General features: G+C 43.5%; 2 protein-coding genes across 2 annotated transcripts in view; both read left to right on the plus strand.

Moving 5' to 3' along the window:
- LOC112077134 (pleckstrin homology domain-containing family A member 5) overlaps positions 1-10152 on the plus strand; it is a 33851-nt gene extending 23699 nt beyond the window's left edge. Inside the window, exon 7 of the mRNA XM_024143716.2 lies at positions 9872-10152. The gene's annotated coding sequence lies outside the window, so the exon portion shown is untranslated. The remainder of the gene's footprint in view (positions 1-9871) is intronic.
- A 5478-nt stretch (positions 10153-15630) lies between these two features.
- Positions 15631-16320, plus strand: LOC139026290 (uncharacterized; the record flags this gene model as incomplete). Its single annotated transcript, XM_070441588.1, has 1 exon — positions 15631-16320. A coding segment is annotated over exon 1 (650 nt), but the record flags the coding sequence as incomplete, so codon positions are not given.
- Between the last annotated feature and the right edge of the window lie 2452 nt (positions 16321-18772).

Consider the following 18772-nt stretch of genomic DNA (forward strand, 5'->3'; position numbering starts at 1 on the left):
CCGTCAGTCTGGCACCTATTACCATACTCCGTTCAGTCTGGCAACCTACTTACCAATACTCCGTTCAGTCTGGCACCTACTACCATACTCCGTTCAGTCTGGCCACTCATTACCATTACTCCGTTCAGTCTGCACCTATTACCATACTCCGTTCAGTCTGGCACCTATTACCTAACTCCGTTCAGTCTGGCACCTACTACCATACTCCGTTCAGTCTGGCACCTATTACCATACTCCGTTCAGTCTGGCACCTACTACCATTACTCCGTTCAGTCTGGCACTATACCATACTCCGTTCAGTCTGGCACCTACTACCATACTCCGTTCAGTCTGGCACCTACTACATACTCCGTTCAGTCTGGCACCTATTACCATACTCTGTTCAGTCTGGCACCTACTACCATACCTCCGTTCAGTCTGCACCTATTACCATACTCCGTTCAGTCTGGCACCTATTACCATACTCCGTTCAGTCTGGCACCTATTACCGTACTCTGTTCAGTCTGGCACACTATTACCATACTCCGTTCAGTCTGGCACCTATTACCATACTCCGTTTCAGTCTGGCACCCTACTACCATACTCTGTTCAGTCTGGCACCTACTTACCATACTCCGTTCAGTCTGGCACCTACTACCATACTCCTTTCCGTCTGGCACCTACTACCATACTCGTTCAGTCTGGCACCTACTACCATACTCCGTTCAGTCTGGCACCTACTACCATACTCCGTTCAGTCGCACCTACTACCATACTCCGTTCAGTCTTGGCACCTTACTACCATACTCTGTTCAGTCTGGCACCTATTACCATACTCCGTTCAGTCTGGCACCTACTACCATACTCCGTTCAGTCTGGCACCTACTACATACTCCGTTCAGTCTGGCACCTACTACCATACTCCGTTCAGTCTGGCACCTACTACCATACTCCGTTCAGTCTGCACCTACTACCATACTCCGTTCAGTCTGGCACCTATTACCATACTCCGTTCAGTCTGCACCTACTACCATACTTTCGTTCAGTCTGGCACCTACTACCATACTCCGGTTCAGTCTGGCACTCTTACCATACTCCGTTCAGACTGGCACCATTACCATACTCCGTTCAGTCTGGCACATATTACCATACTCCGTCAGTCTGGACCTACTACCATACTCTGTTCAGTCTGGCACCTACTCCATACTTTTCAGTCTGGCCACCTATACCATACTCCGTTCAGTCTGGCACTACTACCATACTCCGTTCAGTCTGGCACCTACTACCATACTCCGTTCAGTCTGGCACCTACTACCATACTCCGTTCAGTCTGGCACCTACTTACCATACTCTTTTCAGTCTGGCACCTACTACCATACTTCCGTTCAGCTTGGCACCTACTTACCATACTCTGTTCAGTCTGGCACCTACTACCATACTCCGTTCAGTCTGGACCTACTACCATACTTCGTTTCAGTCTGGCACCACTACCATACTCCGTTCAGTCTGGCACCTACTACCATACTCCGTTCAGTCTGGCACCTACTACCATACTCCGTTCAGTCTGCACCTACTTACCATACTCCGTTCAGTCTGGCACCTATTACCTACTCCGTTCAGGCTGGCACCTACTACCATACTCCGTTCAGTCTGGCACCTTACTACCATACTCCGTTCAGTCTGGCACCTACTACCATACTCCGTTCAGTCTGGCACCTACTACCATACTCGTTCAGTCTGGCACTACTCCATACTGTTCAGTCTGCACCTACTACCATACTCGTTCAGTCTGGCACCTACTACCATACTCCGTTCAGTCTGGCACCTATTACCATACTCCGTTCAGTCTGGCACCATTACCATACTCGTTCAGTCTGGCACCACTACCATACTCCGTTCAGTCTGGCCCTACCCATACTCCATGTCAGTCTGGCACCTACTACCATACTCCGTTCAGTCTGGCACCTATTACCATACTCCGTTCCAAGGTACTTAAATATTTTTTCTTGTCCGTTCACCCTCTGAATTGTAACACATATACAATCCACGTCTCAACTGTCTCAAGGCTTAAATCCTTATTTAACATGTCTCAAATAAGGATAAAAGCTTTCCCTGACTTCACCTGGTCAGTCTATGTCGTGGAAAGAGCAGGTGTTACTAATGTTTTGTAGCCTACACTCCGCATATGCTTCACAAATCATTAACCAAATCCCTTCAGGATATTGATTGGCGCAGCAACGGGAAGGCGGCATCACATCTGCATGGCAACAACGTAGCTGAGCTGATGAAGCACCAGCAAACTAATTATTGGAAAAATTGTAGCCTCAACTGCAGACACTGTGTCAGTATTCCTGTGAACGTATTGTTTGTGAGCCTGGGGGAATGAAACAAATTAACACCGTGTTCCAAACATTTATCGTGAAATTGTATAGTTTACCAAGTACCAACCTGTCCTCTGAATCCATCCGGCTGAGCGGCTCTCCGTCCGAGGATGACATCTCTACGCTGGCCCTCGCTTGTCTTCCACCGCAAGCTCCTCGCGGTCCCCACTCTGGTGCTTGTTTTCTCCTCCCGGGCTCCGAGCATCGTCACGGACTTTGCTTTTTACCACACAGTCACTCACTGTAACAGGCGACTGGCTCTCCTCTCGTTGTTCTTCTTGGTTTACTTTCTATTTCCTTCACCGTATCTTTAACTGTCTCGCTAGTCCTCACCACCGTCCACTAGGCTACTCTGTTTCGTGAGTCCGAGCAATTCTCATCTGTTTTAACAAGTTTGCATCCCACCGTCTTTTCTTCATCTTCATCATCATCCGCGACCCCTGTTGCTGCTGCGACTGTTCGCCGCTGTCACCACCACCGCTTCCGCAGCCCTCCTCATCTGCCTCTGCAGCAGGTTTCACGTCCCCTTCTTCTCCGTCTTGCCCGCATTCCGCTACCCTGACTTCCATGTTCAGCAGTGCGTCTACGCTGCTAACACCGGTTCATCTGTATCGATGTTCCGGTTGCTTTTCTTCCTTGGTCTTTTCTGTAAGCGTTTCCCTGTTTTCCTCGCTCAATGCGGAGCTTGCAATTCAGAAGAAGCGGTAGCCATTTTTACTGAACACCAATGGTTATTTTCACTACGTGTGTCCTGCGCGGCGTCAGTGTCCCACAACTGGAGCGGTGTACACACATTGGACAGAAGCGTTGCGGGGCGGGAAGAATAGTAACAACGTATTTTCACTCACTGAAGCGTTCCACGTGTTGGAGAAATCACGTGTTTGCAAACCACTATATATTTTTGTTCACCTTTATTTAACTAGGCAAATCAGTTTAAGAACAAATTCTTATTACAATGACAACCTACACCGGCCAAACCCGGACAACGCTGGGCCAACTGTGCGCCGCTCTTGGACTCCCGATCACAGCCGGTTGTCATACAGCCTCGATCGTAACCCGGGTCTGTAGGTGACGCCTCTAGCACCGCGATGCAGTTCATTAGACCGCTGCGCCACTCAGAATCCTAAAATAATCTCGTTTAAATCAAAAATCTAAACTGGATTAGAGCCAATGGGGTGATCCCCGATGACCCCACACGGCCTATTGAACAATGTATGTCTGATGGGAACTGTTACAATTGCAAATGGTTACAATGCAGCCTGCCAGTACAGATCAGTGTTTTTTACTCTTGGACCACATGCAGTGCTACTGCTTTAGTTATGAACAGGGATTTCCTTTGGATCTCTGGCGTTATCATTCTACAGATATCAACTACACAATAACCGACATTTGTCTCACGGAAATGTATTCATTTTGCGATTACATTTGCGACCTATAATATCTCTATAATGCATATCATAAAAATCCCAGAACCTAGTACCCGTTCAAAAATACAAATCTTACCCAGATCATCAGAGTGGTGAGAGATTAATTCAGATGTATGTGGAACATTCTCGATCACCAGTGTGCTGGAATTATTTTATTTTATGAATACTGTCGTTTTTTTCTTTCTCAATAAACCTGGAAAACACACAATAGGTGTACAAACTGAATATAACTCTATGAAAAGCACTTAGGCAGGATATATTCAACCCACAACTTTATTATAGCAACAATTAGGAGCCAATATAAAGTATTTTGGGATGGGGAAATACTATGCTTCATTGTCAATAAAACCATATTTGCTAGTTTCTAATTGGAGTAGCATCGAGCCAGTCCACTCTTTACAATCACCCACACCCACACATCAATGTGTAAGAACAATGCATTTATTACATCATATAAAACAAATGGGATATAAATATTGTAATCTTATCAACTCTATAATGTAGTAGTAGCCTGTATGATGTATTATCCTACACCCCTCCAATCCTCTTCTCTCTGTACTGCGTACTACAGTACTGTGGTACAGTATATACACAAGTGCTGAGCGATTAACCAAAATGTAAGTTTTTATTTTTACTAATTGACCGACGTCGGTTCAATTATTTGAATTCTATTATTATTATTTTTTTTAATCTTCATTTTTCCCCCCGTGAGCTCTATGCAGTTTCTCTAGAGATAAAATCAGTTCATGTCCGACCTGTGCGATGTACTGTAGTAGGGAGTTGTAGTTTCCAACAGGCCCATATTTCTATAGTTTAGTGCAGAAAACGTGGTCATTAAACTACAATGACCATAATCCATTGCGCGCCCGCCTACTTGTCCAGTCTGTGTTGAGCAGACACAGAGAGGGATAGAAAACAGTTGCTTTGCGACGTATCTTTACCTGAAAATAAATAATCTAAGTGATTGATAGTTGTTTATTCAGTAGTCATAAAAGCAGGGGGGAAAGTAAGGCGGTACGGTCCGGTTACGACGTCCCAGCAAAATAAATAGTGGGTTATGCAGTACCGGTAAAACATGAGTCTATCACATAATTAAAACGCTATCACACCACTATTTATCATTACATCAGAGGCATGAAAAAATGTGTAAATGGGACTTGAAAACGGGTAGTATAGCTTACACTCCAAAATGCAATGCGGTTTGACAAGAACACAGGAATTTTGCCAAGCAGAGATGCGTGGCCGACACAGAGAAGCGAGCGGACAGCAGTGGCCGCATAAATCTTGGCCTAATTACAGTCGGCAAATGTCATTAGACTTTTTGTGTTTGTGTAACAGAAGTCTCTTTCTATTCACCTGTTTGGGGGGGGGGGGGGGGATATGTTGCGAGTGGATGAACTTACACAAGTAGCCTAGTAAAGTAGTCCTTTGAAGTGACTGTTAGACAAATCCAATTTTAAAAAACTATCATGACTGGTTGTGTTTATGCCACAGTAAAAAGGTAATACATTTTAAAAGTCTTTTACGACTAGGCTAGGCCCACAGAGATCCTATTGAATTAAAAGGGGATTCTATATGTAGTTCTATGATTAGACCCATTAACATGCTTTGGTGCCCGCGCAAGAGCATAGGAGGTCCTGAAACGGGGGAAAACTTATTCTACTTTTTTATTTTATTAAGTATGCCTTATTTAGTTTTAAGAGACTACAAAAATGGTGATGTTGTCAGACAACAGGCAACAGCAGCGCTATAGAGATGAGATGATGACTTGAATGAAATAATAAAGTATTCAAATAAAACTAATGTAATAAACACAACAAATTAAATATTTATTAAAGTAATTGAATAAATGATGGTTAATAAGTGATGAGCAGTAATGGGCTGTCACTAACATCATGGGACTTGTATTCATTGTTATATTCTGTGTTGTTACAGGATTCAACCACATAATAATGCATAGTGCATTTCATGTCTAAAAAAATTATGATTTGTCCCCCCATATAATCTAACCGAACCAACCTCAAAAAGCCACTAATCGCTCAGCACTAATCACAATGTACCGCGGTACAGTTTATACAGAGGGGTTAACCTAAATTATTTTCCAATCGTTCGTTCTGAACAGAACCATTATCTTTTCCCGTTCCGTTCCAGTGTACCGACCAGCAAAAATAAAGTTTCTGAACCGGTCCGAACCCCAAAAAGTTACGTTTTATATCGTTCCTTTTTTAAACCTCTGAAATCAAAATGTTTTTTTTTCATTGAGCTCAACATTAAATTACTTCACCAATGGTAAGAGGGCTTGCTATGGAGCAGGCCTGCTACAGAATGTACACTGAACAAAAATATAAACGCAACATGTAAAGTGTTGGTCCCATGTTTCATGAACTGAAAATAAAAGATACCCGAAAATGTCCATACTCACAAAAAAACGTTATTTCTCATATTTTGTGCACAAATTGGTTTACATCCCTGTTAGTGAGCATTTATCCTTTGCCAAGATAATCCATTCACCTGACAGGGTGGCATATCAAGAAGCTGATTAAACAGCATGATCATTACACAGGTGCACCTTGTGCTGGGAGAAAAAATAAATATCTTTATTCCCAGTCATGTGAAATCCAGATTTAGGGCCTAATGAATTTATTTAAATTGACTGATTTCCTTATGTGAACTGTAACTCCGTAAAATCGATACAATTGTAAAAAAAAAAAAAAATTAAGATTATGCTTTGGAGGGAGGGGGAAGGGCAGATAGCCTACACACCGGCAAAGATTTTCAGTTGGCAGGAAGGCAGCAGGAAGGATCAGAGGTAGAGGAAGACAGACACTGGTATACGTTTCTGAGTGAAAGTGGGCTTTGCTACAGTAGGTGCTTTGTTGCGCTTTTTTTTGTGGGAATGGAAAAAAATGCCCTGAACATAAAATGATTTTATTAACCGGTTCCCATGCTTTTAAAATAATGGTTCTGTTCCGGAACAGAATAGATCACTTTCGTTCTCGGTTCTCGTTCCCTCGAAAAAAGATGTTCTTTTCCAGTTTTCTGTTCTGTTCCCTGAACCGGTTCCAACCCCCGATAAACACACAATGCGTACCGTACACTATATACACAAAGAACTTAATTTTGGTAATTACAGTTTGTACACTAAAACTATTCCGTGTCCCTAATGACACCATTTTCCCTATATAGTGTACTATTTTAACCAGGGACCAAAGGGCTATTTAGGAATAGGGTCCATGGCCCATAGGGGATGTGGTCAAAAGTAGGGGCACTTGATAGGGAGCAGGGTGCCATTTGGGACAAAACAAAACCATCTGCTTATTGCTCTTTACATGTGCTATCCTATCCCTGTGTCTTTCTGTTCCCAGGACACCTCAAAACTAACTAGTCGTAAAATAGACTTCTAAAAACCAAACCTCGGTCTGAAAACATTTTTAAATATATTTCTTTCCAGCAATAGAAAAACTAAAACGAAGCATCTCTCTTTTTTTTTTTAAAAGCCAAAAACATTCACGTGTGTGTCGGCAACAACAGTGCGACAGGGTTTGCGTCCGTTCCTCAGGCCCTGATACAAAGTAGTGCACTCCTTGTGCCAGTCCTATAGGCCCTGATACAAAGTAGTGCACTCCTTTTGACCAGAGTCCTATAGGCCCTGATACAAAGTAGTGCACTCCTTTTGACCAGAGTCCTATAGGCCCTGATACAAAGTAGTGCACTCCCTTTGACCAGAGTCCTATAGGCCCTGATACAAAGTAGTGCACTCTCTTTGAACAGAGTCCTATAGGCCCTGATACAAAGTAGTGCACTCCTTTTGACCAGAGTCCTATAGGCCCTGATACAAAGTAGTGCACTCTCTTTGAACAGAGTCCTATAGCCCTGATACAAAGTAGTGCACTCCTTTTGACCAGAGTCCTATAGGCCCTGATACAAAGTAGTGCACTCCTTTTGACCAGAGTCCTATAGGCCCTGATACAAAGAGTGCACTCTCTTGAACAGAGTCCTATAGGCCCTGATACAAAGTAGTGCACTCCTTTTGACCAGAGTCCTATAGGCCCTGATACAAAGTAGTGCACTCCTTTTGACCGAGTCCTATAGGCCCTGATACAAAAGTAGTGCACTCCTTTTGACCAGAGTCCTATAGGCCCTGATACAAAGTAGTGCACTCCTTTTGACCAGAGTCCTATAGGCCCTGATACAAAGTAGTGTTACTACATAGGGAATACGGGCCATTCGGGTGCAGAAAGGGAACTGCAGAAGATCCGACGTATAAATATAATTACAACCAACCAGAAAAAAAGATTACAAATCTCATCCATCCTCCTCTGCAACAATAAAGTGGCACGTTCTTCAAATCTATAAATCAACTATATTTGTCTCTTGTATTATTTAGACATTATAAAACAGAAGTGGTTTTGTACACTGGATTTGAATTACTAAAATATGCAGTGTTGTGAACTAAAAATATATTTTTTTCTTCCCCAAAAAAATTTATGAACTAAAAATAGTTATAAAACCAAGCTGAACAGTGGAACTGTTGAACGGTGAAAACGTTACTGTCATCACTTGTCTGTGTGTAAAGGAACACGTGCCAGTCCTTTTCCCCAAGGAAAGGAAGGAGTCATCACAGCAGGATACAGGCCTTATGCTCTGAACACACCCTAACCATCAGACAATATTCAATCACAATCAACTCCAACTACAAACTAGAGAAATAACGGCAATGGAACTAATTATATTCTAAAGACACAGTATCGATGCCTTACTATTGTCTCATTGTTGCCAAGATCAAATGTGATTACATGGAGAGTAAGTGAGGGGGAGAAGGGTGATACCATGGATAGTAGGTGAGGGGGAGAAGAGTGATACCATGGATAGTAGGTGAGGGGGGAGAGAGGGAAAGTGGTGGTGATGTTAAAGGGAACATGAATTGACGTCATGGCACAGGAGGATGTGATGTCATACTGTAGTAAGGTATAGATTGAACAGCGTGGTCTAACGGGCCATCAGTCTGTCAGTCAGTCCAGTTTGTTGGGTTTTGTGCTGGTTGTGTCATGTCCTAGGGTAGAGGTCTTCTCACGTGTAGGTCTTCATTGAGGCCAGGGCTAAAAAGAGAGGGAAAGAAAGAGATTATTAAAAAGGAGACAGAGAGCGAGGAGAGAGGAGATGGAGAGAGAACGAGAGAGGAAGAGCAACTGGAAACATTGAGTTTACAGGCCTGAGTTTTCTGTCAAAAATGTAGTGAGCTTGAGACTGAACAGAGAGGAGAGACTGAACAGAGAGGAGAGACTGAACAGAGAGGCGAGACTGAACAGAGGGAGAGACTGAACAGAGGAGAGACTGAACAGAGAGGAGAGACTGAACGAGAGGAGAGACTGAACAGAGAGGAGAGACTGAACAGAGAGGAGAGACTGAACAGAGGAGAGACTGAACAGAGAGGAGAGACTGAACAGGAGAGAGAGACTGAACAGAGAGGAGAGACTAAACAGAGGAGAGACTGAACAGAGAGGAGAGGACTGAACAGAGAGGAGAGACTGAACAGAGGAGAGACTAAACAGAGGAGAGACTAAACGAGAGGAGAGACTGAACAGAGAGGAGAGACTAACAGAGAGGAGAGACTGGAACAGAGAGAGAGAGACTAAACAGAGGAGAGACTAACAGAGAAGGAGAGACTAAACAGAGGAGAGACTGAACAGAGAGGAGACTGGAACAGAGGAGAGACGACAGAGGAGAGACTGACAGGAGAGGAGGAGACTAAACAGAGGAGAGGACTGAACAGAGAGGAGAGACATAAACAGAGGAGAGATGTTCAGTCTCTCCTCTCTGTTCAGTCTCTCCTCTCTGTTCAGTCTCTCCTCTGTTCAGTCTCTCCTCTCTGTTCAGTCTCGCCTCTCTGTTCAGTCTCTCCTCTCTGTTCAGTCTCTCCTCTCTGTTCAGTCTCAAGCTCACTACATTTTTGACAGAAAACTCAGGCCTGTAAACTCAATGTTTCCAGTTGCTCTTCCTCTCTCGTTCTCTCTCCATCTCCCTCTCTCTTCCTCGCTCTCTGTCTCCTTTTTTAATAATCTCTTTCTTTCCCTCTCTTTTTAGCCCTGGCCTCAATGAAGACCTACACGTGAGAAGACCTCTACCCTAGGACATGACACAACCAGCACAAAACCCAACAAACTGGACTGACTGACAGACTGATGGGCCCGTTAGACCACGCTGTTCAATCTATACCTTACTACAGTATGACATCACATCCTCCTGTGCCATGACGTCAATTCATGTTCCCTTTAACATCACCACCACTTTCCCCTCTTCTCCCCCCTCACCTACTATCCATGGTATCACTCTTCTCCCCCCTCACCTACTATCCATGGTATCACCCTTCTCCCCCCTCACCTACTCTCCATGTAATCACATTTGATCTTTGCAACAATGAGACAATAGTAAGGCATCGATACTGTTGCTTTTAGAATATAATTAGTTCCATTGCCGTTATTTCTCTAGTTTGTAGTTGGAGTTGATTGTGATTGAATATTGTCTGATGGTTAGGGTGTGTTCAGAGCATAAGGCCTGTATCCTGCTGTGATGACTCCTTCCTTTCCTTGGGGGAAAAGGACTGGCACGTGTTCCTTTACACACAGACACAGTGATGACAGTAACGTTTTCACCGTTCAACAGTTCCACTGTTCAGCTTGGTTTTATAACTATTTTTAGTTCATTAAATTTTTTTGGGAAGAAAAAAATATATTTTTTAGTTCACAACACTGCATATTTTAGTAATTCAAATCCAGTGTACAAAACCACTTCTGTTTTATATGTCTAAATATACAAGAGACAAATATAGTTGATTTATAGATTTGAAGAACGTGCCACTTTATTGTTGCAGAGGAGGATGGATGAGATTTGTAATCTTTTTTTCTGGTTGGTTGTAATTATATTTATACGTCGGATCTTCTGCAGTTCCCCTTCTGCACCCGAATGGCCCCGTATTCCCTATGTAGTACACTACTTTGTATCAGGGCCTATAGGACTCTGGTCAAAAGGAGTGCACTACTTTGTATCAGGGCCTATAGGACTCTGGTCAAAAGGAGTGCACCTACTTTGTATCAGGGCCTATAGGACTCTGGTCAAAGGAGTGCACTACTTTGTATCAGGGCCTATAGGACTCTGGTCAAAAGGAGTGCACTACTTGTATCAGGGCCTATAGGACTCTGTTCAGAGAGTGCACTACTTTGTATCAGGGCCTATAGGACTCTGGTCAAAAGGAGTGCACTACTTTGTATCAGGGCCTATAGGACTCTGGTCAAAAGGAGTGCCTACTTTGTATCAGGGCCTATAGGACTCTGTCAAAGAGAGTGCACTACTTTGTATCAGGGCCTATAGGACTCTGGTCAAAAAAGGAGGTGCACTACTTTTGTATCAGGGCCTATAGGACTCTGTTCAAAGAGAGTGCACTACTTTGTATCAGGGCCTATAGGACTCTGGTCAGGGAGTGCACTACTTTGTATCAGGGCCCTATAGGACTCTGGTCAAAAGGAGTGCACTACTTTGTATCAGGGCCTATAGGACTGGTCAAAAGGAGTGCACTACTTTGTATCAGGGCCTGAGGAACGGACGCAAACCCTGTCGCACTGTTGTTGCCGACACACACGTGAATGTTTTGGCTTTTAAAAAAAAAAAGAGAGATGCTTCGTTTTAGTTTTTCTATTGCTGAGAAGAGAATATATTTAAAAAATGTTTTCAGACCGAGGTTTGGTTTTTAGAAGTCTATTTTACGACTAGTTAGTTTTGAGGTGTCCTGGGAACAGAAAGACACAGGGATAGGATAGCACATGTAAAGAGCAATAAGCAGATGGTTTTGTTTTGTCCCAAATGGCACCCTGCTCCCTATCAAGTGCCCTACTTTTGACCACATCCCCTATGGGCCATGGCACCCTATTCCCTAAATAGCCCTTTGGTCCCTGGTTAAAAATAGTACACTATATAGGGAAAATGGTGTCATTAGGGACACGGAATAGTTTTAGTGTACAAACTGTAATTACCAAAATTAAGTTCTTTGTGTATATAGTGTACGGTACGCATTGTGTGTTTATCGGGGGTTGGAACCGGTTCAGGGAACAGAACAGAAAACTGGAAAAGAACATCTTTTTTCGAGGGAACGAGAACCGAGAACGAAAGTGATCTATTCTGTTCCGGAACAGAACCATTATTTTAAAAGCATGGGAACCGGTTAATAAAATCATTTTATGTTCAGGGCATTTTTTTCCATTCCCACAAAAAAAAGCGCAACAAAGCACCTACTGTATGCAAAGCCCTCACCTGTCACTCAGAAACGTATACCAGTGTCTGTCTTCCTGCTACCTTCCTGATGCCTTCCTGCTGCCTTCCTGCCAACTGAAAATCTTTGCCGGTGTGTAGGCTATCTGCCCTTCCCCCTCCCTCCAAAGCATAATCTTAATCTTTTTTTTTTTTTTACAATTGTATCGATTTTACGGAGTTACAGTTCACATAAGGAAATCAGTCAATTTAAATAAATTCATTAGGCCCTAAATCTGGATTTCACATGACTGGGAATAAAGATATTTATTTTTTCTCCCCAGCACAAGGTGCACCTGTGTAATGATCATGCTGTTTAATCAGCTTCTTGATATGCCACACCTGTCAGGTGAATGGATTATCTTGGCAAAGGATAAATGCTCACTAACAGGGATGTAAACCAATTTGTGCACAAAATATGAGAAATACGTTTTTTTGTGAGTATGGACATTTTCGGGTATCTTTTATTTCAGTTCATGAAACATGGGACCAACACTTTACATGTTGCGTTTATATTTTTGTTCAGTGTACATTCTGTAGCAGGCCTGCTCCATAGCAAGCTCCTCTATCCATTGGTGAAGTAATTTAATGTTGAGCTCAATGAAAAAAAAACATTTTGATTTCAGAGGTTTAAAAAGGAACGATATAAAACGTAACTTTTTGGGGTTCGGACCGGTTCAGAACTTTATTTTGCTGGTCGGTACACTGGAACGGAACGGGAAAAGATAATGGTTCTGTTCAGAACGAACGATTGGAAAATAATTTAGGTTCCAACCCTCTGGTATAAACTGTACCGCGGTACATTGTGTATTAGTGCTGAGCGATTAGTGCTTTTTGAGGTTGGTTCGGTTAGATTATATGGGGGGACAAATCATAATTTTTTTAGACATGAAATGCACTATGCATTATTATGTGGATTGAATCCTGTAACAACACAGAATATAACAATGAATACAAGTCCCATGATGTTAGTGACAGCCCATTACTGCTCATCACTTATTAACCATCATTTATTCACATTACTTTAATAAAATATTTAATTTGTTGTGTTTATTACATTAGTTTTATTTGAATACTTTATTATTTCATTCCAAGTCATCATCTCATCTCTATAGCGCTGCTGTTGCCTGTTGTCTGACAACATCACCATTTTTGTAGTCTCTTAAAACTAAATAAGGCATACTTAATAAAATAAAAAAGTAGAATAGTTTTCCCGTTTCAGGACCTCCTATGCTCTTGCGCGGGCACCAAAGCATGTTATGGGTCTAATCATAGAACTACATATAGAATCCCCTTTTAATTCAATAGGATCTCTGTGGGCCTAGCCTAGTCGTAAAGACTTTTAAAATGTATTACCTTTTTACTGTGGCATAAACACAACCAGTCATGATAGTTTTTTAAAATTGGATTTGTCTAACAGTCACTTCAAAGGACTACTTTACTAGGCTACTTGTGTAAGTTCATCCACTCGCAACACCCCCCCCCCCCCCCCCCCAAACAGGTGAATAGAAAGAGACTTCTGTTACACAAAACACCAAAAAGTCTAATGACATTTGCCGACTGTAATTAGGCCAAGAATTTATGCGGCCACTGCTGTCCGCTCGCTTCTCTGTGTCGGCCACGCATCTCTGCCTTGGCAAAATTCCTGTGTTCTTGTCAAACCGCATTGCATTTTGGAGTGTAAGCTATACTACCCGTTTTCAAGTCCCATTTACACATTTTTTCATGCCTCTGATGTAATGATAAATAGTGGTGTGATAGCGTTTTAATTATTGTGATAGACTCATGTTTTACCGGTACTGCATAACCCCACTATTTATTTTGCTGGGACGTCGTACCGGACCGTACCGCCTTACTTTCCCCCCTGCTTTTATGACTACTGAATAAACAACTATCAATCACTTAGATTATTTATTTTCAGGTAAAGATACGTCGCAAAGCAACTGTTTTCTATCCCTCTCTGTGTCTGCTCCACACAGACTGGACAAGTAGGCGGGCGCGCAATGGATTATGGTCATTGTAGTTTAATGACCACGTTTTCTGCACTAAACTATAGAATATTGGCCTGTTGGAAACTACAACTCCCTACTACAGTACATCGCACAGGTCGGACATGAACTGATTTATCTCTAGAGAAACTGCATAGAGCTCACGGGGGGAAAATGAAGATTAAAAAAAATAATAATAATAGAATTCAAATAATTGAACCGACGTCGGTCAATTAGTAAAAATAAAAACTTACATTTTGGTTAATCGCTCAGCACTTGTGTATATACTGTACCACAGTACTGTAGTACGCAGTACAGAGAGAAGAGGATTGGAGGGTGTAGGATAATACATCCATAACAGGCTACTACTACATTATAGAGTTGATGATATTACAATATTTATATCCCATTTGTTTTATATGATGTTAAATAAATGTCATTGTTCTTACACATTGATGTGTGGGTGTGGTGATTGTAAAGAGTGGACTGGCTCGATGCTACTCCATATTAGAAACTAGCAAATATGGTTTTATTGACAATGAGCATAGTATTTCCCCATCCCAAAATACTTTATATTGGCTCCTAATTGTTGCTATTAATAAAGTTGTGGGTTGAATATATCCTGCCTAAGTGCTTTTCATAGAGTTATATTCAGTTTGTACACCTATTGTGTGTTTCCAGGTTTATTGAGAAAGAAAAAAAACGACAGTATTCATAAAAATAAAATAATTCCAGCACACTGGTGATCGAGAATGTTCCACATACATCTGAATTAATCTCTCACCAACTCTGATGATCTGGGTAAGATTRTGTATTTTTGAACGGGTACTAGGTTCTGGGATTTTTATGATATGCATTATAGAGATTATTATAGGTCGCAAATGTAATCGCAAAATGAATACATTTCCGTGAGACAAATGTCGGTTATTGTGTAGTTGATATCTGTAGAATGATAACGCCAGAGATCCAAAGGAAATCCCTGTTCATAACTAAAGCAGTAGCACTGCCATGTGGTCACAGAGTAAAAAACACTGATCTGTACTGGCAGGCTGCATTGTAACCATTTGCAATTGTAACAGTTCCCATCAGACATACATTGTTCAATAGGCCGTGTGGGTTCATCGGGGATCACCCCATTGGCTCTAATCCAGTTTAGATTTGATTTAAACGAGATTATTTTAGGATTCTGAGTGGCGCAGCGGTCTAATGAACTGCATCGCGGTGCTAGAGGCGTCACCTACAGACCCGGGTTACGATCGAGGGCTGTATGACAACCGGCTGTGATCGGGAGTCCCAWAGAGCGGCGCACAGTTGGCCCAGCGTTGTCCGGGTTTGGCCGGTGTAGGTTGTCATTGTAAATAAGAATTTGTTCTTAAACTGATTTGCCTAGTTAAATAAAGGTGAACAAAAATATATAGTGGTTTGCAAACACGTGATTTCTCCAACACGTGGAACGCTTCAGTGAGTGAAAATACGTTGTTACTATTTTCCCCGCCCCGCAACGCTTCTGTCCAATGTGTACACCGCTCCAGTTGTGGGACATGACGCCGCGCAGGACACACGTAGTGAAAATAACCATTGGTGTTCAGTAAAAATGGCTACCGCTTCTTCTGAATTGCAAGCTCCCGCATTGAGCGAGGAAAACAGGGAAACGCTTACAGAAAAGACCAAGGAGGAAAAGCAACCGGACATCGATACAGATGAACCGGGTGTTAGCAGCGTAGACGCACTGCTGAACATGGAAGTCAGGGTAGCGGAATGCGGGCAAGACGGAGAAGAAGGGGACGTGAAACCTGCTGCAGAGGCAGATGAGGAGGCTGCGGAAGCGGTGGTGGTGACAGCGGCGACAACAGTCGCAGCAGCAACAGGGGTCGCGGATGATGATGATGATGAAGAAAAGACGGTGGGATGCAAACTTGTTAAAACAGATGAGAATTGCTCGGACTCTACGAAACAGAGTAGCCTAGTGGACGGTGGTGAGACTAGCGAGACAGTTAAAGATACGGTGAAGGAAATAGAAAGTAAACCAGAAGAACAACGAGAGGAGAGCCAGTCGCCTGTTACAGTGAGTGACTGTGTGGTAAAAAGCAAAGTCCGTGACGATGCTCCGGAGCCCGGAGAGGAGAAAACAAGCACCAGAGGTGGGGACCGCGAGGAGCTTGCGGTGGAAGACAAGCGAGGGGCCAGCGTAGAGATGTCATCCTCGGACGGAGAGCCGCTCAGCCGGATGGATTCAGAGGACAGGTTGGTACTTGGTAAACTATACAATTTCACGATAAATGTTTGGAACACGGTGTTAATTTGTTTCATTTCCCCCAGGCTCACAAACAAATACGTTCACAGGAATACTGACACAGTGTCTGCAGTTGAGGCTACAATTTTTCCAATAATTAGTTGCTGGTGCTTTCATCAGCTCAGCTACGTTGTTGCCATGCAGATGTGATGCCCGCCTTCCCGTTGCTGCGCCACAATCATATCCTGAAGGGATTTGTTAATGATTTGTGAAGCATATGCGGAGTGTAGGCTACAAAACATTAGTAACACCTGCTCTTTCCACGACATAGACTGACCAGGTGAAGTCAGGGGAAAGCTTTTATCCCTTATTTGAGACATGTTAAATAAGGATTTAAGCCTTGAGACAGTTGAGACGTGGATTGTATATGTGTTACATTCAGAGGGTGAACGGACAAGACAAAATATTTAAGTACCTTTGAACGGAGTATGGTAAGAGGTGCAGACTGAACGGAGTATGGTAGTAGGTGCCAGACTGAATGGAGTATGGTAGTAGGTGCCAGACTGAACGGAGTATGGTAGTAGGTGCAGACTGAACGGAGTATGGTAATAGGTGCCAGACTGAACGGAGTATGGTAATAGGTGCCAGACTGAACGGAGTATGGTAGTAGGTGCCAGACTGAACAGAGTATGGTAGTAGGTGCCAGACTGAACGGAGTATGGTAGTAGGTGCCAGACTGAACAGAGTATGGTAGTAGGTGCCAGACTGAACGGAGTATGGTAGTAGGTGCCAGACTGAACGGAGTATGGTAGTAGGTGCCAGACTGAACGGAGTATGGTAGTAGGTGCCAGCCTGAACGGAGTATGGTAATAGGTGCCAGACTGAACGGAGTTATGGTAGTAGGTGCCAGACTGAACGGAGTATGGTAGTAGGTGCCAGACTGAACGGAGTATGGTAGTAGGTGCCAGACTGAACGGAGTATGGTAGTAGGTGCCAGACTGAACGAAGTATGGTAATAGGTGCCAACTGAACGGAGTATGGTAGTAGGTGCCAGACTGAACAGAGTATGGTAGTAGGTGCCAGACTGAACGGAGTATGGTAGTAGGTGCCAGACTGAACAGAGTATGGTAGTAGGTGCCAGACTGAACGGATATGGTAGTAGGTGCCACTGAACGGAGTATGGTAGTAGGTGCCAGACTGAACGGAGTATGGTAGTAGGTGCCAGACTGAACGGAGTATGGTAGTAGGTGCCAGACTGAACGGAGTATGGTAGTAGGTGCCAGACTGAAAGAGTATGGTAGTAGGTGCCAAGATGACGGAGTATGGTAATATGTGCCAGACTGAACGGAGTATGGTAATAGGTGCCCAGTCTGAACGAGTATGGTAATAGGTGCCAACTGAACGGAGTATGGTAGTAGGTGCCAGACTGAACGAGTATGGTAGTAGGTGCCAGACTGAACGGAGTATGGTAATAGGTGCCAGACTGAACGGAGTATGGTAGTAGGTGCCAGACTGAACGGAGTATGGTAGTAGTGCCAGACTGAACGGAGTATGGTAGTAGGTGCAGACTGAACGGAGTATGGTAGTAGGTGCCAGACTGAACGGAGTATGGTAGTAGGTGCCGACTGAACGGAGTATGGTAATAGGTGCCAGACTGAACAGAGTTATGTAGTAGGTGCCAGACTGAACGGAGTATGGTAGTAGGTGCCAGACTGAACGGAGTATGGTAGTAGGTGCCGACTGAACGGAGTATGGTAGTAGGTGCAGATGAACGGAGTATGTAGTAGGTGCCAGACGGAAGGAGTATGGTAGTAGGTGCCAGACTGAACGGAGTATGGTAGTAGGTGCCAGACTGAACGAGTATGGTAGTAGGTGCCAGACTGAACGGAGTATGGTAATAGGTGCCAGACTGAACGGAGTATGGTAATAGGTGCCAGACTGAACAGAGTAGGTAATAGGTGCCAGACTGAACGGAGTATGGTAAATAGGTGCCAGACTGAACGGAGTATGGTAATAGGTGCCAGACTGAACGGAGTATGGTAATAGGTGCCAGACTGAACAGAGTATGGTAATAGGTGCCAGACTGAACGGAGTATGGTAGTAGGTGCCAGACTGAACGGAGTATGGTAGTAGGTGCCAGACTGAACGGAGTATGGTAATAGGTCCAGACTGAACGGAGTATGGTAGTAGGTGCCAGACTGAACGGAGTATGGTAATAGGTGCCAGACTGAACGGAGTATGGTAGTAGGTGCCAGACTGAACGGAGTATGGTAATAGGTGCCAGACTGAACGGAGTATGGTAATAGGTGCAGACTGAACGGAGTATGGTAATAGGTGCAGACTGAACGGAGTATGGTAGTAGGTGCCAGACTGAACGGAGTATGGAGTAGGTGCCAGACTGAACGGAGTATGGTAATAGGTGCCAGACTGAACGGGAGAGGTAATAGCTGCCAGACTGAACGG

Source organism: Salvelinus sp. IW2-2015, unplaced genomic scaffold, assembly GCF_002910315.2.
Source record: "Salvelinus sp. IW2-2015 unplaced genomic scaffold, ASM291031v2 Un_scaffold4318, whole genome shotgun sequence".
Lineage (NCBI taxonomy): Eukaryota > Metazoa > Chordata > Actinopteri > Salmoniformes > Salmonidae > Salvelinus > Salvelinus sp. IW2-2015.